Raw genomic sequence first — 24,298 nt, 5'->3', positions numbered from 1 at the left:
GAATAGAAAAGAATGCTATAGAGTATGTTCTGATCTTAAAGTATCTTTTGAATAAGGCTTGGGCTTAAATAATTCAAAACATATCATATGATATTGACCAAAGCTAATCCCCAAGTAATAAAACTTTCACTTCATATTATTACAAATAATAAAGATTACAAAACTTTTAGTTAAAGACAAAAAGCATTAGATAAAGACAAACTTTGGTCCTTAAATTCATATCAACAACAATAGTTTTGGGAAGCAACCAATTTCCTTTTTCATGTTGGCAGCGGTTCATGCAGTGAGAGATTAGCCCCATTTCCTCAGATTTCGGATTTCAGTCCCGAAAAGGGCCATATAATCAAGCACAAGCATAATAAAAGAGCTACTATTTTCCAAAGGAAGCCATTTACTGACGATTTTCTATCTTGTGTTTATCAAGGATTCTTAAATAACCTCTACAGAGATATTGTTAAGGGGGGTCACCCACCATCCATCATCCGGGCAAGTTTTTTTTTTTGATTTTTTTTTTTTTCCGAATTTAAAGAGTGAGCATCACTGAGAAGATGATAGTGTACAACTCCCTCACTTTGCGCTGAAGGTATATAATATAAAAATACAAAAATGGCCACAGAATTACCAGATCAATCTTCCAACATGGGAGAATTCGACATTGTTAATACCTACCTTAAATTCCTCAAGGAAGATCCAGAAATATCGAAACCGATTGCCGCCATTGAATCATTAGTCGAACTTATCGAAACCAAGCAGCCATCTACCCAAGCCGAATTGATCAACCTACTAGATATCGCCACCACCACTTTAAAAACCAAGATCTCCAACTCAATATCCCTTTCTGCCGGTTGTGATTTGTTCTCGCGATTTGTGTTGAGAAACTTGCCGTTGTACAGCGATTGGGAAAACTGCAAAAAACACTTGGTAGAGAATGGTCAGTTATTCTTGAGAAGATCCAAGGAAGCAAGATTCAAGATCGCCAAGACCGGATTCAATTTCATCAAGGACGATGACTGTATTCTTATACACGGGTTTTCGAGAGTGATATACCAATTGTTGCAACATGCAGCCGACAACCATATTAGATTTAGAATAGTGTTAACCGAGTCCAAACCAAGTTCTGAAGGGGTGAAATTCATCAAACTTTTGAAACAAAGAAACATTCCTACCACCTTAATTTACGACAGTTGTGTTGGGTACATCATCAATAAAGTGGATACGGTTCTCGTTGGGGCTGAAGGGGTCGCGGAAAGTGGGGGTATCATCAATCATATTGGTACATTCCAAATCTCATTACTCGCTAAAAGTTTCAACAAGCCAGTTTACGTCGCTGCGGAATCCTATAAGTTTGTGAGATTGTACCCTCTAGGTCCTGATGATTTGAAAATCGATGTTTCTCCATTGAATTTCAACACTGAAGTATCATCGGACGAAGAAGAAGAATCAGAAATGGCTGACAATTGCCCAAAATTGGATTTCACTCCTCATGAATATATCACCGCATTGATCACCGATTTGGGAGTATTGACACCAGCTGCAGTTTCCGAAGAATTGATCAAAATGTGGTACGATTAGGAACATGTATATTGTTAATATATTTTTCAGCCAAACACTTGTGATTTGATATCTATACCTTACAATGTAAATTTTGAATTTAAAAAAACGAAACTATCACAACGGAAAATGAATGTGGAAAATTCTAGCATTATAACACCTCAATCATAATGATCATCTATATACATAGTAATAAAATAAAACTAACAAAAATTGGTAACACGAATTAAAATAAGGATCAAAAAATTAAATATAAAAAATAGGGGTCATAAGCATCATGATGTTGGATTTCAACTTTCGTCAATCAATTTTCGTTTGTTCAATGTGTTCTTCAATGCGGTAGAAGGATCGTTCAAAATCCAATCGACTCTGCGTCTATACAACTTGACAATATTTTTATGTTTGATATCCTTCAAGTATCTCGTACGTTTACCACTCTGGTTCTTTGGTTTCCTATCAACATTCTTGCTATTAATGTCTAGAACGTCCTCCAAAAGATGTTGGTCAATGACACTAGATTTCCCATTAAAAGCTTTAGTTGGGGAAATATTATTAAGCTTTTTCTTATTAGAGTCATTGTCCGCAGCGTTATTCTTCTTGGAAGGCGCACGCTTGCTGTCTAAAATATGGAGTTTCTGAACAGTTTCAAGATACTTTGTATCATTATTGGAGTTCTTCAACGATGGTTCAACAATAATTTTCAAATTTTCCCAAACCACATTTTCTTTGATTTCTTGAGCTAAATTTAGCTCAAATTCCGTCAATGGATCTTTGAATCGTAACATGGACTTATTATGGGTATCGGTTAATGACCTTGCCCTGGCACGGGTCAACCAATATGAGCTGATTTCTATTATGGTTCCGGAAGTCTTGGCCCACGCTTCATGATAAATAATTCTGATGATATTTCTCCAGTATTTGTGATATCCGGTTTTAACCGAGCATTTTATTAAATTATGATAGGTCACAATGTCAGGCCAAATTCTAAACTGTTTGCCAAATGTACTAATTGCTCCGAAACATAAGTCAATTCTTCCATGTTGGGCAAATCTTTGAACAAATAAGTTCAAGCTTAACACATGAGGCTTAATGTTTTTGTAACTCTTATTATCAATCGACTCAATGTAAAAGTTCCAGGCTTTCTCAAATTTCTTTTCGGTTAAAAGTTGCGATATCAAAACGTTGATTCCAATAGTATCCAAATTTTTGATTGTATAATCATTTTGACCGCTTTGAAAGAATTCAATGACCTTTTCTGGGGTCATTCGGTTCAATAAATCTCCAATAACTGATCGGAGCAACTCTTTGGTGATTGGAATCTCCTTTTTATTCATGAACTCTATCAACATGATTTTCGATGTAAATTCCGGTAAATTGTTATAGATCAAGGTAAAAGTAGTCAAATCAGGCTTGAGATCATGTCTTTGTAAACATTGCAAGTACCCAAGGGTCACTAAACTTGGGGAAGTATACTGATGTGGTAATGAATTATAATGGCTCAAAGAGTTCAAAAATAAATTGATAGTTTTAGTATTTGGCACCAACTTCAAACGATATATCTGATAAAAATATTCCTTCATGGATGCCAAATCTTTTCTCTTTGAATGGAAGTATATCACATCATTAAAAATATTGATATTATTTTGCAAGTGCTTGGTCTTCGGATTATCCAACCTCAAAAGTTCTCTCAATAATCTAGTAATTAATGAATCAAACATCGAGGCTTTTTTGTAATAGAAATTCTTGTGGGTTAAAGTATGGATGTAATTTTCAAAAGTTACCGGGTTGAAGTTATTAGGGATTCTAGGAATATCTTCATAGCAATGTATTGGTATCTGATTTTTCGTTGGTTGGTCATTATTACTATTTTTTCTTCGATTGGCAGATTTGATTTGCAATTCTTCTTGTAAGTCATCCACCAGAATAATTTCATTCAAGATTCGAAGAATGTCATAAGTATACTGACTTTGTGCCGCGAACATATTCTGTTCATAAACCACTTTCCCCGTCAACATATTCTTTGCTGCCTCTGTGGTTGGTTTATTGTCATAAAGGATATCCGACCTAACCAATTTTTTGTCTGGAATATCACCTTGATGCCTTGGTGGCCAAAGCTTCTTGGTATAATAGGCCACGGATCTTCTTGTGAACCTAGATCCCTTGCCAACATATGGAACAAATGCCTTTATATCTTCATCCGATAGTTGATCCAAGGTGATGGAATTCGAATTGGTGATTGATTGCTCTTGACCAACCTCAAGTTTCCCATCCAGTGGTTGAGTCGAGGAAGATGAGTAGAGTCTGCAAACCTGTCGCGATCGCAGTAGCAGCGACAAACTTATAGGTCGAAGCCCGATCATTTCTCAGGTGCTCATCACTATTTGGCTACATTCCTTCATGATGGGGGGTCAAGAATCCGATTGTTCTGGCGCTCATCCAGAAAAATTCCCGTGAGAACCTACTCACCTCAACACCACAACACCTAAACATCCGTAGAGGAATATTTTTTTTTTTCACAAAATTAAAAAAAAAAAAAAAAAAAAAATCGATCTATTGCCATCGTCAGAAAGGACAATATAGTTAAACAAAATGACTAGCAGAGAAGGTTTCGTTCCAGCTATCAATAGCAGTGCTGCTGCCGGTGGGTTCTCCAACCATAAGACTTATGGTGTGAAATATATCTGCGCCTCTTGTGCCGCCACTTTCACCTTGGGTAAGAGTGAATCTATCAGATGTAAAGAATGTGGTCACAGAGTTATCTACAAGGCCAGAACCAAGAGAATGGTGCAATTCGAAGCTAGATAATTCCATTTTCCGATTCTTTGTTCATTTAGTATTTTTTTGGTCCAGTGGTTTGGTTAGTGATTGGTAATATTTTTCGTTTGGTTGAACGCTGTGTTGATGTATTTGAGGACAGTTACAAAAAAAGATGAATAGAAGGTCTTGATATCATAATGGAATTTTGTATCAACAACAGTGTTTTGATAAAAGAAAAGAAAATCACACAGACACTAAAATACAATACATATAAGGATGGAGAAGATGGAAGGATACTTTTGTGAAATAATGCCCCTCCAATGATGTTATAGAGAAGATATCATTAGTGTATATTATAGTTAAATTCAAAAATTTTGAAGATTTGTTTTACGAGTATAATAACTGAATATGTACAATACGTACAATGTGTAGAGTCTATTTATCAAATTTTTTTTTATCATCCTGATTTGCAGAAAGAATGCGAATCGTTCAATAATTCTTCAAAAATTTTGAGTAGATTTTCCACCCCATCTAAAACGTTGTCATCACATCCTTTTTTTGGAGCTAATCTTGAATGGGCAAAGTCTATCATATTTAACGAGCTTAAAGGTGCAGTGTCTCCCTTGTTACGAGAGATCTCTTCCTTCTCTTCCTCATCATCATCATCGCTATCTTCGAAGTCTTCCCGAATTAAAGGATCTTCGTATCCCTCTTCTTTATTGTTCCATCTATCCAAATCGTTCTCAAACACCATGAATATACTGCTGGAGAACATTCTTGCCTCAGTATCTATCAAACAATTATGTAACACTTGTAGTCTATCAATCATCTTTTGTAACACTTGCACTTGGCGCACATGATCCAACTGATTCTCAAAGAAGAAGAGTCTAAACGCCAACTTAATATTATCAGTAGTCAAATTCCTGCCAAAGAATTTATTGAATACCACGTAGTTCTTATGAGGCGCCTCTGGGTCCTCAACTTGCAGGACATCTTGGTCATTGACAATCTGATCATATTCAGCCTCAGTTGCCTGAGGGTAATTATCAAATGTTTTCATCCCACAAATTCTAATGTTCCAAGATCCACTAGTGGTGGTGGTCGACACTTTGGCTAGTCGCTGATGCTTATCCTCAGAAATTGTTGGATCCTTAGGATCGGTCAACTTGGCTCCCAACTTAATATCGATAATGCTGGGTTTGTTGAAGCCAAATAACAAGTTCTGTAACACAACGTATGGTTTATCACCGATGGGCATCGGGCTATTACTACTGCTGCTGTCTTCCCCGATAGACATTGCTTCTAGGTCTTGTTTCGCCTGCTCCAACTCTCGCTGGTTCACCATACTGCTATTCTCTAAGTCTTTTGTTATCCCTTGATCCAATCTCCCCAAAAATTTTGGCATCCAATCGTATAAGCTGCTTCCCAAGTACTCATGTCCTTCATCATCGGTCAATTCTTTAGCTGACACTTGAGTATAAAAATCAATTTCCTGTTGGCAACTCAACTTTGCGAATAGCTCTCCACTGGAACTATCCACTAGGGCACCGGGATGACCAGCCGCTTGATGGGCTACTTGTTTGTATCCTTCCATTGACAATATCGACACCCATTTTTAAGACAGGGAAATAAGCGAAAACATTGAGGATGAAGTAAATTGATCGCCGCTGCTGCTGCCACTGCTTGTTACTACTGCGCAAAAGTACTAAACGCACTTAATAGAAAGTACGTACACCCCGCCCACAATCACCCACCGTTAGTGGTTTGGATAAAAGAAATATTGTTGCAACAAAATGTAATATGAGTCGACGCTGTTTGATCTTTCCATATCATTATATGACAACGGAGGGCGTCTATTTATTTATTTGATTGGGGTTCTTCCCTTCCGGTGTTCCCAGGATCACTCCCACCGTCGCGGTGAGGGCCGCGTAACCGGGCGGATTTTTTTAATATTTTTAAATTTTATCCATCAGAGAGAGATCCTAAGGCACACACGATATATTCCATATATATATTAATAATAATAATAATAATAATAATAATACAAACCCAGGGCACAAGGAGATATCTAATCTCCATAATATAAAACACATAATAAGATTTACTAAGGATGTCGCAGAAGTTGAATATTAACCTCGCAGAGGTTGATGAAGAGATGGATGTTGATGAAGAGTTGGTGGATCACGAGGAACAACAACAAGAACAACAAGAACTGTCAACCGTGAAAAGTGAGAATGAGAAAGCTGCAAAGAAAGCCAAGGTTCCTGCGAAGATGCTAGTGGACTCATTACCAGAGACCACCAGAAAAGATAAGAGTTTAAAAGACGTGCTTGAGTTGGTGAACGATGAGTACGCCCCGATCATTCCCGATGCTGTCACCGATTTCTACTTGGCGAAAAATGGGTTACAATGCTCAGATATCAGAATTAAGCGGATTTTGGCTCTTGCTACCCAGAAATTCATCAGTGATATCGCGACTGACGCGTACGAGTACTCGAGAATTAGATCGGTCAGCGCCATTTACAACAGTACCAACCCTCAAGCGAGGGCCAGAGCATTGGTATCGGGACAACCTTTAGCTAATAGTGGAAGTGGTTCAGGAAGTAATAAGCAGGAGAAGATTGTGTTGACTTCCGACGATTTGGGTAGTGCGTTGTCAGAATACGGGTTAAATATAAATAGACCTGATTTCTACAGATGATTGTGCTTGGAATCTTCTCTTTTTATCTTTGGTTATTATTTTGCTTAATTTGTGATGATTTTATGTTCTGTTATGTACAATATTTTAGTTTTCTTTTAGAATATATTTGGAGAAAAAAAAAAAAAAAAATTGTTTGACGTGTATTGAAACTCTCTTAATTTTCTGTTCTACAATAAAATAAGGTATTTTAGATTATTCAATTTCTGTCACGATGTATTTTTCCCCATATATCACAACAAAAAAGTAAAATATGGTTTTCAATATTAAAGATAGGTCTTAAAGATCTTTTCCAAATCTTCAATCGAGGTAGATGATTCAATTGATGGGGCAATGACACCATTGACAGAAATGGTTGGAGTGACATGGACCGATAAGGCTCTGTGGAATCTCACAAAGTATTTCAAATCATTGGTGATTTCATTGTTGATATTTTCGTACTCATTTTCTTCAGGAGTCTTTTCTCGGATGTACAAAGCCTTGTAAACGTCTTCTTCGGTGACGTTGTATTTCTTAGTCAAGTCCAATTGTTCAACAGCAAACTTACTGATTTTTTGATAAAGTTCATTTCTGGTGTTGTTGATAATTGCTGTGTCAAAGTAATCTCTTTGGTGTTCCATCAAGGCTTTGGTAAAGTTCCAAGATTCGGTTGGAGCCAATTTGTTGATGGCCAACAAGGCTTCAGAAGTCACGGACGACCCAAAAGCGTGCCATGGTTGCACCACTGGTCTGATGATAAATTTGAATTGGTTAGGGTACTTTTCGGAAATCAATGGGATCAACTCATTGTCGAACTTCACGAAAAGTTTACGGGAAAATGGACAAACGAAATCAACAAAGATATCGACGGAATTGACGTTTTGGGCCACAGCAGCGGTGGCAGAATTTGAGGCAATCTTGGTTAAGCCAGAGAACTTTGGAGGAATGGACATTGTTGTGTAATTTGCTAATTGATTGGATTGCTGAGTAAAAATGAATTGATCCCAGAAGTTACAATATTTGTGAAATAAAAGGAAGACTAGAAACAGGAGAAATAATTGAGTAGAAATAGAAACCCTCATTCAAAGGAAACAGAAAAAAAAAAGACAACAGAAAATGCAAAAAAAAAAAAAAAAAGGTAGATTTTATACGCCATCGATCCGCCACCCACCCGCAACACACTCCAATCCCATGGGTGTTTCCTTCTTTTACAATCTTCTACAATCTTTGATTATTAGATCAATTGAAAATCCCGTCTATTTCTATATTCACTTTTTGAGATTAGGATTCTTTGCCTCAATACTATTAACAGTTTCCTGGAAGCTTTCAGTGCTTTCAAATACCGCTTTCCCATTCAGAATACTAACATAACTCAACATATCTTCTTTCTTCACCGGCAAGAGCTCGGCATCTTCAGCTTTACCACCAGTAGTATCTGGGCTTGTGTTATGAAGAGACCTCGAAAATGTACCAGCCAATCCTGAGGCTGAAAATTTCGAGCTTGAAGACGCCAATCTAACAGACTTCGCACTCGATTGAAGCAAGATTTTCGTTGGCCCCATCACCGTAATATATTTGACGTCAGATGTCATAAGGTTTGCACCAAACTTCGCCATACCACTGAATGACTTACTAATAATATTCCAGCTGATGAGGGATAACTTCTTTATACTCGTCAAAAATTGGTCCACTTGGCGATTCTTTGTTATATTAACCTCTACAACCGATTTAGAATCGGCCGGTACAGGCTTCAATGCAGAAAACAACCCTTTCAATTTTCCCCAACTGGAGACCCTAGCACCTGCAGTTAGTTGTGGGACAGTGGTACCCATATTATTCAACAATGGTTCTTGATATACCAAATTATTCAAATCATTGATTCCATCAATCTGTAACCCCAATAAATGGTCCTTGTTAATCACCACTGATTCCCCATATTGTAAATCAAGTTCAATGATTTCACCATTGCCAACCAAGCCAACACTACCTCTTCCCGAAATAAAGTTATAAAGTTGATACTTGCTCAACCCTGTACTGCCAGTGTTGTTCTTGTTTTTTTGTAAAATCTTCCAAAGCTTTCTGGAAACTTTGGCCGGCTGGAATTTATTTTTAATGATGAGATTCGAACCGGTGTATGCTTGAATTGCCCCGTGAGGGAGAATTGCCCAATCGCTAGTACCGTCTAGTTCTAAATTGTAAAAAGTTTTGAAAGTTGAATCGTGCCCATTACCATTGATCACTGCATTGAACGGCACGGTAGAAATCATTTTTTGGTAGCTAATTGGCCTCGAAAGACTAAAAATACTATTGATTATGCTAGAATAGTTCAATTCACTGGTGATAAGATCGCTGAGCGGCGATGAGGTGCCAAAGCTCTGGTCAGGGAAGTAGAGTGATACAAGCGAGTCCTTACGGAAATGGACTGGAATAGAAGGCGGAGACTGGATTAACATTAAAGTAGATGGGTTTCCTATGGTATCGAACTGGGGAAACTCCAAATCTTTAGTCGGTGTCGTTGTTGTTGTTATTGTCTTTGTCCTTGAAGTGTCTGTTGATGATATTGAAGATTTACTACAGACAGAATGATGGAAAAACCGGTTGCAACCAGAACCAACGCCAACGAGGGCAGCTCCCCGAGAAGTCCCAGACAATTGAGCAATCATTTTTTTTTCTTTCCTTAATATACAGGAGCAACGGAGTTCCAACACAAAATTTTTGATTGTAAATGCCGCCTATATTTGCTTGACATTTTTTTTTTTTTTTTTTTTGTTTTCTTGATATATTTCATTCGCTGGAAATCTCCTGAGTGCGTTTAGATCGCCAGAGGGGTCTATAATAAGAAGATATATTGGGTCTATATATAATATAGTATATATTAATCATCACGAGGTTGATATTGTTTTAAAATAAAGCCATCAAATAATCAGAAATTGCAATGTAAGATAATGGTAAGGTAAAATATATAAAAGATCACACACACACAAATAGACCCTAGTAACCCAAAGAGTGTTTCAAGGTGAAGGTAGTCAAAATAGGAAACGAAATGACTAAAAAGAAATACTGCACCATCAAAATCACGGCAACGCAGTCCATTTGAACATACGGGCCATCAAGTGGGGTGAAGAACGCAATAATATAAATTATTGTGGTCATAGAGGGCAACCCCCAGTTCAATATCGCTAAAAACATTGCCATATCATCTTGGAACCAGCCCATATTTCTAAATTTGGTCATCAAGGTAACCCCAATGATCGGCAAGATCACCAATCTAACCAACGCCAAACAAAGGGCGGTGATAACTAGCCCCTTGGAAATACTTTTTGATTCAACACGTCCTAACGTACCCCCAAGAATGATCAAACCAAGGGGTACTTGTGCATTACCAACGTGGGTGGTAATATCAATGATAAAATGGAGCGGAGGGTTCCCATCTGGGGAATTTGGGTAATCGACATGATTGTCATACTGGACAAACAATGCTTTGAGCCAAGGAACAATAGCAACAATCAACCCAAGTAAGATCGACATGGAAGCAGGACGTTTGAAGTTCAGAAGAACAAACAATATTGGAGTAAGATGGTATTTTTCCGCAAATGATTTTCTCTCAGCAGCTTCCAAAGATTCTGAGTCGCGTGGTTCAATTCCATCGACCTCGGCAATATTCTGCAGCTGCCTGGTGCGAGTCCGCACCACGCTCAATTGATCTAATGGGTCAATATCATTTCCTTGGTAATTAGGAGCAGCATTGACCTCACTATATTCACGAATGAGTCCATTAACTCTTCTGGGCGCTCCAGCAGAGGCGTGTAACAGGACAGATCTAAGGTTGCTAGATGCTTGCGATCTTGCTGAAGTGGAGGCTTGGATGTGATTCTCAGTTTCTGTGGAAGCATTATCATCAATACTCCCGTCGCCTGTATCTGTATCTTGAGAAGCTTGGGTCTTGAAATCTAGCCCGAGAAGCTGATTGCACCCAAGATTGAAAAACACAAACATTTCAGCAAACAAGAAAATGCAAACGTAAGCCACCCCTTTATCGATCGCCTGGGTATCGAAAACAACCGGTGGGATACCTTGAATGAAAGCAATAGGTAAATCGCTGATGTTGGTGAACATACCACAAGAAATTAACCCGTAGAAGAAGACTTTTGGAGCGGGTGTGATGTAGTTGACCCCCAATCCAAGAATACCGCCCATCCCCATGACAAGAAAGCAAACAAACGACAATACCCCAATGGATTCGGCATCCTGGTAAGATATATTGGAAACGAGCTTGCTGAAAGTAAGCGCAGGAAGGGCTACAGTGACCACCAAATCTGACAAGTTTCTGGAAGTTTCAACGGTCAAAATGTTTTTCCGCGTGAGAAGGAACCCTGTGAAGATGATGAAGTAGATTTTGAGAATTGGTTTAACTGACGACCAGATAGCCGTTGACAAACTTAGGGACACACCGTCGTCTGCCATGGTTGTAATGACGTTGACATTTGGCTGATTGACACTATTAATTATTAAGAAGGTCAGGTTAATTATTTTTTTCTTCAGATGAATCTTACCACTCTTTTTTTTGTGTATAATAAGATTCTATCTACATGTGTGAGTAACAGGGGGTGTGCTACTTTAAACCGCGGAGTTTACAACATTGTGGGCTCCAGCCGTATACCACACTATACAATTGGGTGGAATGGAATTATATGTTATGATTGAGTGCCATTTACTGAAGATTTGTAGGGATATTATGTACATTCTCCCTCTTAAATATCTCACTCATATCAATAACTAATAAATACTCGATCTACAATCATACTTTTCTTCTCAAATCATTTTTTCCAAAATAAATCGATACCCAATCTCCATCCAACCTACATAATCTCTAAACTTTTACCTCGCACTCTCTTATTTTATAATCTTATCTATAATAAAATCTCTCAAATATTTCATAAACAATCTTCCTTTTCTCTCCAACCAAATTTCTCAGAAAACAAACAATACTCAATTCCCATCGCTCCGACAGATATACATACAATCTCCTAAATTTAATCACATCACTTCTCAACACCATAACAACCTCGATCTCTTATATTATCATCCCAATCATATAAATAAACATCAAAAATTTCACAAACAATCTCACTTTTTTCTCCATCCAAATTTCTCAAAAAATATCTCATCATAATCCTCCAACTGACATACATACATACAAAATTCGTCTTCTCTCAACTCTAAACACCATTACAACAATCATCTCTAATATATCATTCCCAATCATATCACAATCTTCCAAATACTCCATTTCCATATTTACATTTTTCTCAATCTTTTTTTTTTTTCAGAAAATACTTTACCTTTTCTCACTCACGCGCAGACATACTGGCATATCTCCTTTAAATAAATATCCCCATTTTTCCAGAACACCAGAGATTCAATCTTACTTTCTACATTCCCCATCTTATCGCGATACATCAAATACTTCATCTCGATATTTACTTTTCTCTCAATCTCTTTCTTTAAGAAAATATCTCACCATCTCTTCGCTACTTACATTCATACATATTCGCCTTTACAAGATCTTAACTCTACTCATTTTTCAAGCCAATAATAATATCTAACTCCAATATCACATTTCCAATCATATCAAAATCTTTCAAATATCACATCCCTCATCTTACATTTTCCTCAATCTATTATTTTCACAAAATATTCTACCATCACTCTCATTTCTCGCACACGGACTGATATACTTACATACCTTAACAAAATTTTGAATATTCTCTTCTTTCTACAACATAAGAATTTCAATCTCATTTTCTACAATCTCATCCATATAAGATACCATCAAATATCCCTTCCCTCACCTTACTTTTTTATCAATCCATTTTTTTCAAAAAATATCCTACCATTTCTCACGCACCGACTTATATACATACATACCGCTACGAGATCTTAACTACTTTATTTTTCAAACCAATTACAACTTCCTTCTTTTATCAACCACTCGCATCTATATCACAATCTATCAAATATTTCATATCGATACTTACTTTTCCAGACATTCAATTTTCTCTCAACAAAAATCCTCTCCATTTCGCATCTTCCATCTGCACAGATATACCCACGAGATTTTGACTACTCTATTTTCAAACCAATAACAACTGCCATCGTCTATTGACCATTCTTATACATATCAAAGACTCTCAAATAGTAGATACCAATACTCACCTTTTTCTCAAACCGATTTTTTCAAGAAATATTTCATGGCTATTTTCTAACCGACGTACCCTTACAAAATCTTCAAAAACTAATCAACGCCTAATTTCAATAATTCATAAACAGCTGAAGGTTTTCAAAATACTCTAAAGTTTTTTGGGCTAAAAATCAAATCAACCAACGTTGGCTCGGCATAGCTCTCAAGCTTCCTAATTGCTGATTGATATTATTTGGGAGGTCATCATGAAATATTCATATATTACTATGTTAAACTTGAAGTCTGTGATGTATAGAAAAAGGCTGTCTGTCAAAATACATTCGGGAAAGCTGGTTCCTAAGTTTAAAAACATCATAAGTAAATTAAATTTGTAATGGTTTAGTTAGGTTCAAATAGTGATCTTAGAACGAAACACGGTATTTGAAGTATATTGAAGAAAAAGAATCTAAAAGAATAAGGGAAATAAGCCCTATTTGTAATAAAAAGGGATAAAAAAAGGAAACGAGGGAAATAAAAACTAGAGATATCGGAAATGAGGCAGCAAGCTGTAGATCTCGGAAATGAGACAACAAACCGGAGATCTCGGAAATGGAGATAAAATATAAAGAAATGGAGATAAAAGATATAGGAATAATGGAATGGAGTTAGTAAAAGAGAAAAGAAGTAGTTAGATCATTACAAAATTCATCATATGTATGTATGTGAGGGATTTATATTACTATAATTTCTTATTATCGAGTACTAGAAAAGTGTGTAGAAAATCAGATGTTAACTAAATATAGTTAATTAAATGAAAACAATAAAAAAAAAGTAGAAAAAAGAAGGAATTATAAGACAAAATAACCTATTAAGCCTGACACTATTGATAAAACTCTGGAGCAATAAATGACACATCCACCATTAAAGAACTCATCGTCAATTGGAGGGGTAGTAGACAGGCTCCAAGTTGGCTCTAATGGGGTGGTACTTGCGGTCGAGAAGCTAGAAGTCGTTGATGTTGTTGGGAAGGTAGGAGACACAGGAGAACTAGGTGTCAGGTCTGAAGTAGTCGAGTCTGTGGAAGGTGGAGCTGAAGTGGTTGGGCTTGAAGTAGTCGGAACTGTAGTAGTCAGGTCTGTGGAAGGTGGAGCTGAAGTGGTTGGGCTTGAGGTAGTCGGAACTGTAGTAGTCAGGTCTGTGGAAGGTGGAGCTGAAGTGGTTGGGCTTGAGGTAGTCGGAACTGTAGTAGTCAGGTCTGTGGAAGGTGGAGCTGAAGTGGTTGGGCTTGAAGTAGTCGGAACTGTAGTAGTCGAGTCTGTGGAAGGTGGAGCTGAAGTGGTTGGGCTTGAAGTAGTCGGAACTGTAGTAGTCAGGTCTGTGGAAGGTGGAGCTGAAGTGGTTGGGCTTGAGGTAGTCGGAACTGTAGTAGTCAGGTCTGTGGAAGGTGGAGCTGAAGTGGTTGGGCTTGAGGTAGTCGGAACTGTAGTAGTCAGGTCTGTGGAAGGTGGAGCTGAAGTGGTTGGGCTTGAAGTAGTGGATACATCAGGGTCTTCAGGTGGTCCAGATGGTGTAGGCAACGACCATGTAGTCAGATTTGTAGGAGGTGGTGTAGGCAATGACGAAGTGGTCAGATTTGTAGGGGGTGGTATGGAAGATGTTGAGGTGGTCAGATTTGTAGGAGGTGGTGTAGGCAATGACGAAGTGGTCAGATTTGTAGGAGGTGGTGTAGGCAATGACGAAGTGGTCAGATTTGTAGGAGGTGGTGTAGGCAATGACGAAGTGGTCAGATTTGTAGGAGGTGGCGTAGGCAATGACGAAATGGTCAGATTTGTAGGAGGTGGTATGGAAGATGTAGAAGTAGTCAGAGCGGTAGTGGTAGTAGGTTCAGATGATGTAGAAGTAGTCAGAGTGGTAGTGGTAGTAGGTTCAGATGATGTAGAAGTAGTCAGAGTGGTAGTGGTAGTAGGTTCAGATGATGTAGAAGTAGTCAGAGTGGTAGTGGTAGTAGGTTCAGATGATGTAGAAGTAGTCAGAGTGGTAGTGGTAGTAGGTTCAGATGATGTAGAAGTAGTCAGAGTGGTAGTGGTAGTAGGTTCAGATGATGTAGAAGTAGTCAGAGTGGTAGTGGTAGTAGGTTCAGATGATGTAGAAGTGGTCAGAGTAGTAGTAGTACTAGATGTGGTAGTCAAATTGGAATCACACTCTTCTTCATTCACAGTCGGAACGAGTAAATCGGACAACACGGACTCACCATCCCGCAAGATATCAAACGAAAAAGTGAGGTTCTTTTCAGTATTCTTATTCTGAAATTTTAAAAGAAATGGATACAAGGAAGAATTCAAAGTAGTCGTGTAACTTTGAGAGCCAGTACCGCTGATAAAAGTTACGGTGGAGGCACCTACTCCGGGCATTGAGCCAACAATAGGTTCGTACATGTCACCACAATTGAAGGCATTCTCTGCACCAAGAAAGCCCCACATCGAAACATCATCATCAGCAGCATTCATTTTGAACGTATAGCTTCCACCACCATAAGCCCAAAAATACGCTCTAAAAGCCACTATCGTTCTGTTTTGTAGAACCATCAGCTTGTTAAAAGATTCAACACCGAAAAAAGAAGGCGTTCCAAAATCTTCTTGTCTAAATGGTAATTTTAGATTATATTTCCATTGGAAAATATTAACGTACGGTTTCAGGAAACAATCTAGGTTATCGTACTCGCAATCTTCATACGCAAGCACAGAACAAACAAATGTCACAAAGAATAAATAAACGGAGAAAAGCATTGTGAGAGGATGCGGATTGGAGAAAATGCTATAATACTAATGCTGCAAATTTTGCTGATGCTACAATAGACGTATTTATAGTTGAATTTCTTCGAATCTTGTTTGCTCCATACAATTTATTAGATTTCTTTAATTTTGTGAGCAATACATAGAATACCTTGGTTAGTAAATACATAATACATATCCCTTCATATTCTGTGCAGAAGCAAAAACAGCAACAGTTCTTCTAAAATTTCTTTTCTTTACGCCTAGACAGCCTTTGAAATGATATCATTACTTCATATATATATTGTATATACTATTTCAAGCATCTCAAACTGTGGGTTTTTAAGAGTGTTGTGTCAAGGTGGTTCCGGGTTTGGTTATGTTGTAGTTCGATGCATTTTATTATCCATCTATGAGATGCCATTGACAGCACAAAAATCAGATTCTCTTGTATTGTTCACCGTTCTTCCGTTACTCTATTATTGATGGAAGGGCCTCTGAAGTTTTGCTATGTATTCACACTACTGATAGCAACATTATCGTCAGGTGGCTGATTGTTGAATTTGAATGCTGGTAGCCGCAAACAACACCCGTAGACACCATTCGTCAACATGTGGTGCGTATAGCAGATAAATCAATCACCTTTGGTGGGTGGTTCCTACAACAATATTTACATAAATCCTATTATCAAAAGCGTTTCAAAGCAATAAAAAGACAAAATTTGGTGTGCGTTTCATTTGCAAATAGTGCGAATCGAATAATTGAAGTGCAACACAATGGCATGAATTATTTTCTGTCAGTGATATGAACACACAGGTGGCTGGTACGAGTAAAAAATGTAATCACTGTGTTACATAATGGCTGTTGGCCACTTGAGCAAGCAAAAAAAAAAAAAAAAATTCAACCCACCTCAAAGATAATATTAAAATATAAGCAAAGAATTACCAGATTCCCACTTCGTTGATGAGCAATTGCAAAGGCAAATTTCCGGTGGTTGGTACGAATAAAAAATGAAAACACTGTATATTCTTGAAGATTATTATTGCTGAAAGATAACAAAAAACTTGAACAATCTTTAATGGAAACAGAAAATGCATAAAGAAAAAGAAAAGTCTAATGAATAGGTCTATATTGTGGGATAATGCTAAAAAAAAAAAAAAATAATAAAAAAAAAAAATGAGAAAAAAAAAGTAATAATAATAATCTATCTGACATCTCCTGTGAGAAACCCCAAGCAAGTACTGTAAAAATGAAAGTAGGTACATTTTCAATCGCTTAAGATATGCTTCAAAGTATAGGTAGTCAAAATCGGAAACGAAATGATCAAGAAGGCGTACTGGGTCAACAAAATAATCGCCACACAGTCCATTTGCACATGTGGGCCAGTGTTGGGGGTGAAAAACGCAGTGATATAAACTAGCACTGTCATCGAAGGCAATCCCCAATTCAATACCGCCAAAAACGTCGCCATATCGTCATTAAACCAGCCCAAGTGTTTGAATTTGGTCATCAAAGCTGCCCCAATAATCGGCATAACTACCAATCTAACAAACGCCATAGCAAGAGAGGTGATGACTAGCCCTTTGGTAACCGTCTTGAATTCAAGGCGTCCCAAGGTGGCTCCAAGAATGGTCAATCCTAAAGGCACTTGTGCATTACCAATCGTACTAGTAATATCAATGATGAAATGGAGGGCAGGTTTCCCGTCTGGGGCGTTTGGGTAATCGACATGATTGTGATATCCCACAAACAATGCCTTGAGCCAAGGTATAAGACAAACCGTCAATCCAGCAATGACCGAAATCGAGGCAGGACGTTTAAAGTTCCGAAGAACGAATAACAATGGCGAAAGATGAAACTTTTCCACAAAAGATTTTTTATGAACGGTTTTCAAGGACTCAGTATCGTTGTTATCAACGTCGGGTTTCTCCTGTTGCTGCTTTGTGTGAGTCCGTACAACACTCAATTGATCCAATGGGTCTATGGCATTCCTTTCTTCGGCATCATTGAACTGGCTGTATTCATGAAGAATTCCGTCAACTCCTCCTGAAGTTTCTAAGGTTAGAATCGATGCCGCTGGCCTGGATGCCGAGCTCAAGGCCCGTGGCCTGGCTTGCGATGCTGAATGCTGGGCGCTAACACTACCTGGGTTTTCAGAGTTTCCAATCTGGGAAGAAGAAGAAGAGAAAGACACTTCACCGTCACCAGCATCTTTATCCTCACTGGTAACGTCACAAGGCAACTCATCATCGTCATCGTTTTTGAAATCCAAACCGATAAGATTAGCACAGCCTAAATTGAAGAACACAAACATCATGGCAAATGAGAAAATGCAAATGTATGCCACTCCTTTATCCACCATTGAACTATCGAAAATCACGCTTGGAATACTTTGAATAAAAGCAATAGGCAAATCACCGATATTTGCAAACATCCCTGAGCAAATCAACCCATAATAGAATACCTTTGGCACAGGGGTGATGTAGTTAAGAATAAATCCAAAGATCCCACCAAAACACAAACAAAGAACACAGGTAAATGACAATACCCCGATGGATTTGGCATCTTCGTAAGAGAGATTAGCAACGAGCTTGCTGAAAGTTAATGAAGGAAGGGCAACGGTGACCACCAAATCCGACAAATTTCGGCAAGTCTCAACGGTCAAGATGTTTTTCCGGGCGAGGACAAACCCTGTGAAGATGATGAAGTAGATTTTGAGAATCGGTTTGACCGAAGACCAGATAGCCGTCGATAAACTTAGTGTCACAGCTGCGTCTGCCATGGTTGTAAACTTTTGTACCAACCGCTTCTCTTTTTTCTGTTTTTTTTTTTTTATTTTGTTGTAAAGAGAAAGAGTATACTGGATGGTGGAGGGATGATTATTTCTTGTTATTCCGATAAGACTGTTAACCAACCCGATAAATCCCAGCCGATTTATCTATATCTATATTTATATAAAATATTATAATAATGAATTGGGATGGGAGACAGTGAAGTGACAAAGAAAGAAAAAACTGCAATCTGAAAAATTTCTCATCTATGCAGCACCGATGCCTCGGTACTGGCTACAGCCGCTTTAAGTTACGGTGCAAAATGATCGACAAATATAATACAGATGGTCTTATTATGGTACAATAGGGAGAAGGAAAATAGAAGAAGAAAATAAAAAAGCATAGAAATAGAATGAAAACTGCCAGGTTTTCAGGATTTTTATGCGGCAAGATGTTTTATTATACATCTCTTTTTCTTTTCCTCGATGATGATGATGATGATGATGATGATGATGCCATCGACGCCGAGGCCAGTTGATCTTCGTCATCTTCGTCGTCCATATCATCTAATTGTTCTCCAATATTCCCCGCGCCATCATCAGCATCTCTGTTCTTTCTTTGCAAATGCTTTACGTAAACCGCACTACTTAACGAGAAAATCCGGTCATCATCAGTGAACGAGGTTCTTCTTCGGCTACTGAGACCAGAATGATGACCTGCCGACTGTCCCCCAGTTTTAAGGAAATTGTCAAACCCTTTGATGATATTGCCGTACGAATGGTGGTAGGTGTTGGTCAAATAAAGGGTCTCTTTGCCATAAATGTCTTCTTCTATCTGGGTGAGTTCTTTATCGATATTCTTCTTGTCAAGGATCGACTGATGAAGTTTCTTCTTGAGTTTCTCGTATTCTGTCTGTTTGGCGTCGCTCATTTTTGCCTAATAGTATGTATGGCCGATCGATGAGTTTGTTGTTAGTTGACGTTTTGACGTTGTTTTTTCGTGATGGGGGGACAATTTTCTGGTGTGCTGATGTATGGATGATGTGTGGATGTTCGCGTAAAAAACAGAAAAATTACAATTACAAAAAAAAAATGAAAACACCCAGTAATTCCCCATATATCAATAAATAAATAAATAAATAAGTAAATAAACATACACGAAAATTAATACCATCATATAGATAAGATCGCTCGATTTCCGTGATGTCTTTTACAATTCCTTCCGTGGTGATCGAAAACGGCTCGACTAACACTAGGGCCGGGTTCTCAAATGACGAAATCCCTCCATTAGTTTTCAGCTCCAATTACGGTGAGAACTCCCAATCCCATGAAATTTTCGTTGGCGATGACATATATCTCAAAAATAGACCCTCCAAATACCAAGATCTCGAGGTTTTTTCAATGTTGAATGACGGGATGGTTTACAATTGGGACAATTTGGAAAAAAACTGGGAATATATCTTCAAGAGTTTGAAAGTGTATGGCCATGGCGATTCAGAAGACGTTTATCCTTTGGTTACCACAGAAGTCAGTTGGAACAGCAAGAAGAATAAAAAGAAATTGGGGGAATTGGCATTTGAAAAATTCGAGGTTCCTAGCTTCAGTCTTTTAAAAAATCCGCTCTGTATCACCTACGGTCTTGGCAGATCCAATGGGTTAATTATCGACATTGGTGGGTCAGTAATGAGCGTCACCGGGGTGGTAGACGGTAATATTCTAACCAAGAGCGCAGTTCATTCGAAATATGCGGGGGATTATTTGAATTTCCAAATTTTCAACTATCTTAAAAGATCATTCTATCCTCAATCGGACCCGGTTTCTAAGAAATTATTGAAATTCCCTAACGTCACCACATCATTTAAAAATTTCGATCTCAATGCCAACCTATTGAACGATTTCAAATACTCAATTCTAAAAACAGCCCAATTTCAAATCACTCCTCAGAATCTAGGCAATTTTGGAGTCGAAACCAAGAACTATCAGCTTCCCGATGGAAGAATAATAAATATCAACTCTGAACAATTATTGTTGACAGAAACTTTGTTCAAACCATTATTGTTCGATACAAAAGTCGCCAATAATGAACCTACTGCCCCAGTGCCAGGGATTATTGATCTTGTATTGAACTCGCTTAACAAATTCAGAGATACTCCAGAAGTCATCTCTCAACTATTGTCAAATATAATAATCAGTGGTGGCGGGGCTTCTATTCCTGATATTGAAAAGAGAATTTATTTTGAATTGAACTCTTTGTTGCCAAACTTCCAAATCAATTGTTTCTGCAACCCTAGCTTATTGGATAGACAAAATGCCGTATGGATTGGTGCAGGAATCTTATCGAGTATGAATAACTTTGATGGGTTTATGTCAAGAAAAGAATATTTGGAACTTGGTGAAGATAGATTTTTTGAAAAATTCAAATGATTATTTTTGGGGGTTTATCTATTTTTGCATTTTCTTTTTATTTTTTCGTTTTTCCCAAAAGGTGTATAATTATCAGTGTTATTATTATTATTATTATTATTATTATTATTTTCTTTTAGCTTTGTCTATCTTAATTTTGTGTTTTGTCCAACAAATTTCATGCATTATTTCTATATCTATTTCAATTGTATTGTCTATGTATTGTCTATGAGAACTAGAGGATAATATATATAATATATATATATATCACAGGATTGGGTGTCAATTAAATGAATTACTGGTTATTGAATGAATTATCAGTGATTAGATACTTCTTTTTCTTTAAAATATTTCTCCGGCAATCTCACAAACCAAAATCTTCAAACTTTTGGTCAGGAACCAAAGTTAAAACTTTTCCAGTAGTCAAACCAGCTCTGATATTATCCACCACTAGTTTTTCCATGTCATAGAAAGTTTGTTCAGTGCTGGTCCCTACATGAGGCGTTGCCAAAACGTTTTCAAATTGTAGAAGCTCGGTGTTGACATATGGTTCATTTTCAAAGACGTCAAGTCCTGCTGCTCTGATTTTCCCGGAACGCAAATGCTTGATCATTGCTGATTCGTCAATGATGGCCCCACGACCAGTGTTCACAATAACCACTCCTTCTTTCATCTTCGAGAACAATGCGTCGTCAACCAAATGGAATGTCGATTTGTTCAATGGACAATTGATCGATATGACATCGGCTTGGGCGACAAAATCGTCCAAGTTATCAATATATTCGCAACCTTTCTCTAATTCTGGAGATAATCTTGATCGATTATAGTAAATGATCTTCCCAAACCCGAATGGCAACACCCGATCACGGACCTCTCTACCAATGGCCCCCATTCCTAAGATCCCAAGCACTTTACCTTGGGGAGAGATCCCGATTTTCGATCCTGCCCCCGACCCGGTGGTCGGCCACATTCCTGCCTCAAGGTTACGACGGCTGGAATCAAAGTTTCTCATGGCCCCCAACATCAAAAACACGTTAGTGTCGGCGGTGGCGGCACTCACTACTCCTGGGCAATTGGCCAATTGGATCCCACGTTTGGACAAAGCAGCAACATCATTGGCATCGTACCCGGCCCCTTGGTGACTAATGTAGGCGACAGAAGGTGGTAAATGAGAAATGAGCTCCTCATCAAATAATCCAACCCGATGATTTGTAATATATCCTCGGCCAATTGCCACACATTCGGAGTACTTGCCCTTAAGGTCCTTGATGAATTGTTCACGGTCGGTGGTTTCGGGCATATGAACCACCTCGGCGATTTCCTCGAGATCATCCCATAGCTGTTGACCAAAAGTGGTAGGTTCGGTATGGAGCACAAGTGGTTTTTTGGTCATTGTTTATATTGTCTTTCTATATGTTGGGAGTTTTTTCTTTTTTTTTTTTTTTCACGTTATAGATATGGATCCTTAGACTTTTTTCTGAGAAGTAGGAGAAATTCCCGAAGGAATAAAGTCTATTTTTATCATGAAAATGTTCCGAAGGGATAGTATAGTGATGGTCTCTGTAGGTGACTCACCCCCCGAGGGAATAAAAAAAAAAAAAGTCCGAAAAAGAAACGGAGACGCAGTAAATGAATAACAATAAGTGACCACAGAGAAACAATCAGTCAATCAATCGACAACAACAATCCAATATCCGATGATTGCCAGGAGGAAAAAAAAAGTATCCGAATCAACCAACTAACTTGCAGTCAAAGCACAATTGCAAGCCGATTAATCAATCATCTGGGAACCATTCTTAACTTAAAAAGGAAAAAAAAAAAAAATTAATCAATTATTTGGCCTACAAATAAAGGTAATGACATATATTCAACAGAAAAGATCCCACCAAATCTTGTAGTTGGAAAAAGACATCCAAGATTATCTATCCCCTGGGAACCGCTCCTTCTGTAGATAGAACAGAAGACGGCGAGACCCAGTCTTATCTGTGTGTAGATAGAACAGAAGACGGCGAGACCCAGTCTTATCTGTGTGTAGAAGAGCCAAAACAATCCAAGAATTGCTCTCGGTTTTTGGCCTCATAATATTTTATATATACTTATAAGCAATATGAGGCTACAAATAATTGCGCTGGACAGATACACATCTCATGATTGAAATTAGAATGTTATAGACCATCACTTTTCCAGTAAAGTCGTTGAAAAAAAATCACAAGTTGTCGTTGAGTTTCGAAGGACAAATTCTTGTGGTCGCCCAAAATTTGGCCTGCTCTCTACCAGATCACGTGAAGAAGAAGAAGACCGACATGTTTGTTATCGACTTCTCGTACGTGGGATCTACCCTATCCTATCCTATCCCGTCGGTGGTAAGCGGCGGCGGATAATGTGCTCTCTCTCTCTCTCTCTCTCTCTCTCTCTCAGATCGATCTGAAAGTAGTTAGAAGTAACGGTGTTATGGCTACTGACACTCTGGGACTAGTCCATGCAGCCATTTCATTTAGAGTTCCTCCAAACTGCTGCTTCAGAAGGTCAAACTTTCACTTTGCTGCCACTACTGATGGATGGTGTAGTGTAGTGGGACAACTAAAGTGGCATGTACTAACAGACGGCGACAAGGTCTTTTATCACGTTGAACTAAAGGAACTCAGAAAGTGGTCTTCAAACAAGTATGTATCTCTTGAAGAGTTTGTGCTATCCGTTCAATCATTCAGATACTAGAGCCAAGAAAATAGCATGATATGATAGCGTAAGAACTTAAAAGTCCCTGCTGCCCACTCTGAGTAACAATTGCGTTCTATTTTTCTTTTTTTTTTTCTTTGCCATGGGGCAACTATAGGCCATAGCTCATATTTTGGAAAGAAAAACTTACTAGGAATTCCAATATTATGTATAAGTACATATATTGAACTAAAAATAAAGCCAAATCGAATACTACATCAAATCTTGGAAAATCTTAACAGACCCTGAAGACAGCAAAGATAAGAAGCAAATCTTTCAACCACTGGATATAAATACACATCAGTATTAAATATTGGCTTACACAAATGATCGATCGCAATATGCCGAGGAAACGGCTTCTCTTCCGCGGACTGCATAATAGGAGATTCAAGCTGCTCAATTTGGCGACCTGCATTATCAAACAAGTGAAAAAAGGGAGACTGCTCAAATGAAGAAAAAACAACATTATCCTT

The 24,298-nt window shown here is 38.1% G+C and overlaps 14 protein-coding genes across 14 annotated transcripts; 4 read left to right on the top strand and 10 right to left on the bottom strand. All coding sequences in view use genetic code 12, as the record gives it.

The window, feature by feature from the left end:
• Window positions 1–606: 606 nt before the first annotated feature.
• GCN3 (translation initiation factor eIF2B subunit alpha) lies at window positions 607–1,572 on the top strand (the record flags this gene model as incomplete). Its single annotated transcript, XM_064999593.1, has 1 exon — window positions 607–1,572. The coding sequence occupies one exon, from the start codon at window positions 607–609 to the stop codon at window positions 1,570–1,572; it is 966 nt and encodes a 321-aa protein (XP_064855665.1).
• A 269-nt stretch (window positions 1,573–1,841) lies between these two features.
• Window positions 1,842–3,911, bottom strand: AEP3 (Aep3p; the record flags this gene model as incomplete). Its single annotated transcript, XM_064999592.1, has 1 exon — window positions 1,842–3,911. One exon carries the CDS (start codon window positions 3,909–3,911, stop codon window positions 1,842–1,844), a length of 2,070 nt encoding a protein of 689 aa, XP_064855664.1.
• Window positions 3,912–4,140: 229 nt separating this feature from the next.
• On the top strand, window positions 4,141–4,356 carry RPC10 (DNA-directed RNA polymerase core subunit RPC10; the record flags this gene model as incomplete). The annotated part of the gene is made up of 1 exon (XM_064999591.1): window positions 4,141–4,356. One exon carries the CDS (start codon window positions 4,141–4,143, stop codon window positions 4,354–4,356), a length of 216 nt encoding a protein of 71 aa, XP_064855663.1.
• Window positions 4,357–4,765: 409 nt separating this feature from the next.
• Window positions 4,766–5,902, bottom strand: ARG82 (inositol polyphosphate multikinase; the record flags this gene model as incomplete). The annotated part of the gene is made up of 1 exon (XM_064999590.1): window positions 4,766–5,902. The coding sequence occupies one exon, from the start codon at window positions 5,900–5,902 to the stop codon at window positions 4,766–4,768; it is 1,137 nt and encodes a 378-aa protein (XP_064855662.1).
• Window positions 5,903–6,418: 516 nt separating this feature from the next.
• On the top strand, window positions 6,419–7,009 carry TAF10 (Taf10p; the record flags this gene model as incomplete). Its single annotated transcript, XM_064999589.1, has 1 exon — window positions 6,419–7,009. One exon carries the CDS (start codon window positions 6,419–6,421, stop codon window positions 7,007–7,009), a length of 591 nt encoding a protein of 196 aa, XP_064855661.1.
• A 263-nt stretch (window positions 7,010–7,272) lies between these two features.
• DASC09_060040 (DsbA family protein) lies at window positions 7,273–7,938 on the bottom strand (the record flags this gene model as incomplete). The annotated part of the gene is made up of 1 exon (XM_064999588.1): window positions 7,273–7,938. The coding sequence occupies one exon, from the start codon at window positions 7,936–7,938 to the stop codon at window positions 7,273–7,275; it is 666 nt and encodes a 221-aa protein (XP_064855660.1).
• Window positions 7,939–8,253: 315 nt separating this feature from the next.
• Window positions 8,254–9,648, bottom strand: AIM24 (Aim24p; the record flags this gene model as incomplete). Its single annotated transcript, XM_064999587.1, has 1 exon — window positions 8,254–9,648. The coding sequence occupies one exon, from the start codon at window positions 9,646–9,648 to the stop codon at window positions 8,254–8,256; it is 1,395 nt and encodes a 464-aa protein (XP_064855659.1).
• Window positions 9,649–9,976: 328 nt separating this feature from the next.
• Window positions 9,977–11,449, bottom strand: DASC09_060020 (uncharacterized protein; the record flags this gene model as incomplete). The annotated part of the gene is made up of 1 exon (XM_064999586.1): window positions 9,977–11,449. One exon carries the CDS (start codon window positions 11,447–11,449, stop codon window positions 9,977–9,979), a length of 1,473 nt encoding a protein of 490 aa, XP_064855658.1.
• Window positions 11,450–11,883: 434 nt separating this feature from the next.
• On the bottom strand, window positions 11,884–13,539 carry DASC09_060010 (uncharacterized protein; the record flags this gene model as incomplete). The annotated part of the gene is made up of 5 exons (XM_064999585.1): window positions 11,884–11,895; window positions 12,180–12,299; window positions 12,732–12,761; window positions 12,914–12,924; window positions 13,506–13,539. The coding sequence occupies 5 exons, from the start codon at window positions 13,537–13,539 to the stop codon at window positions 11,884–11,886; spliced, it is 207 nt and encodes a 68-aa protein (XP_064855657.1).
• A 475-nt stretch (window positions 13,540–14,014) lies between these two features.
• On the bottom strand, window positions 14,015–15,952 carry DASC09_060000 (uncharacterized protein; the record flags this gene model as incomplete). Its single annotated transcript, XM_064999584.1, has 1 exon — window positions 14,015–15,952. The coding sequence occupies one exon, from the start codon at window positions 15,950–15,952 to the stop codon at window positions 14,015–14,017; it is 1,938 nt and encodes a 645-aa protein (XP_064855656.1).
• A 1,252-nt stretch (window positions 15,953–17,204) lies between these two features.
• DASC09_059990 (uncharacterized protein) lies at window positions 17,205–18,719 on the bottom strand (the record flags this gene model as incomplete). Its single annotated transcript, XM_064999583.1, has 1 exon — window positions 17,205–18,719. The coding sequence occupies one exon, from the start codon at window positions 18,717–18,719 to the stop codon at window positions 17,205–17,207; it is 1,515 nt and encodes a 504-aa protein (XP_064855655.1).
• Window positions 18,720–19,167: 448 nt separating this feature from the next.
• Window positions 19,168–19,638, bottom strand: EAF6 (Eaf6p; the record flags this gene model as incomplete). The annotated part of the gene is made up of 1 exon (XM_064999582.1): window positions 19,168–19,638. The coding sequence occupies one exon, from the start codon at window positions 19,636–19,638 to the stop codon at window positions 19,168–19,170; it is 471 nt and encodes a 156-aa protein (XP_064855654.1).
• Window positions 19,639–19,910: 272 nt separating this feature from the next.
• On the top strand, window positions 19,911–21,131 carry DASC09_059970 (Arp7 protein; the record flags this gene model as incomplete). The annotated part of the gene is made up of 1 exon (XM_064999581.1): window positions 19,911–21,131. One exon carries the CDS (start codon window positions 19,911–19,913, stop codon window positions 21,129–21,131), a length of 1,221 nt encoding a protein of 406 aa, XP_064855653.1.
• Window positions 21,132–21,474: 343 nt separating this feature from the next.
• Window positions 21,475–22,503, bottom strand: GOR1 (glyoxylate reductase; the record flags this gene model as incomplete). Its single annotated transcript, XM_064999580.1, has 1 exon — window positions 21,475–22,503. One exon carries the CDS (start codon window positions 22,501–22,503, stop codon window positions 21,475–21,477), a length of 1,029 nt encoding a protein of 342 aa, XP_064855652.1.
• Between the last annotated feature and the right edge of the window lie 1,795 nt (window positions 22,504–24,298).

The sequence above is a fragment of the Saccharomycopsis crataegensis genome (assembly GCF_037102585.1).
Source record: "Saccharomycopsis crataegensis DNA, jcf7180000000098, whole genome shotgun sequence".
NCBI classification, from domain to species: Eukaryota; Fungi; Ascomycota; class Saccharomycetes; order Ascoideales; family Saccharomycopsidaceae; genus Saccharomycopsis; species Saccharomycopsis crataegensis.
Note: the sequence above shows the minus strand (reverse complement) of the source record. Positions and strands in the feature narration are given on the sequence as shown.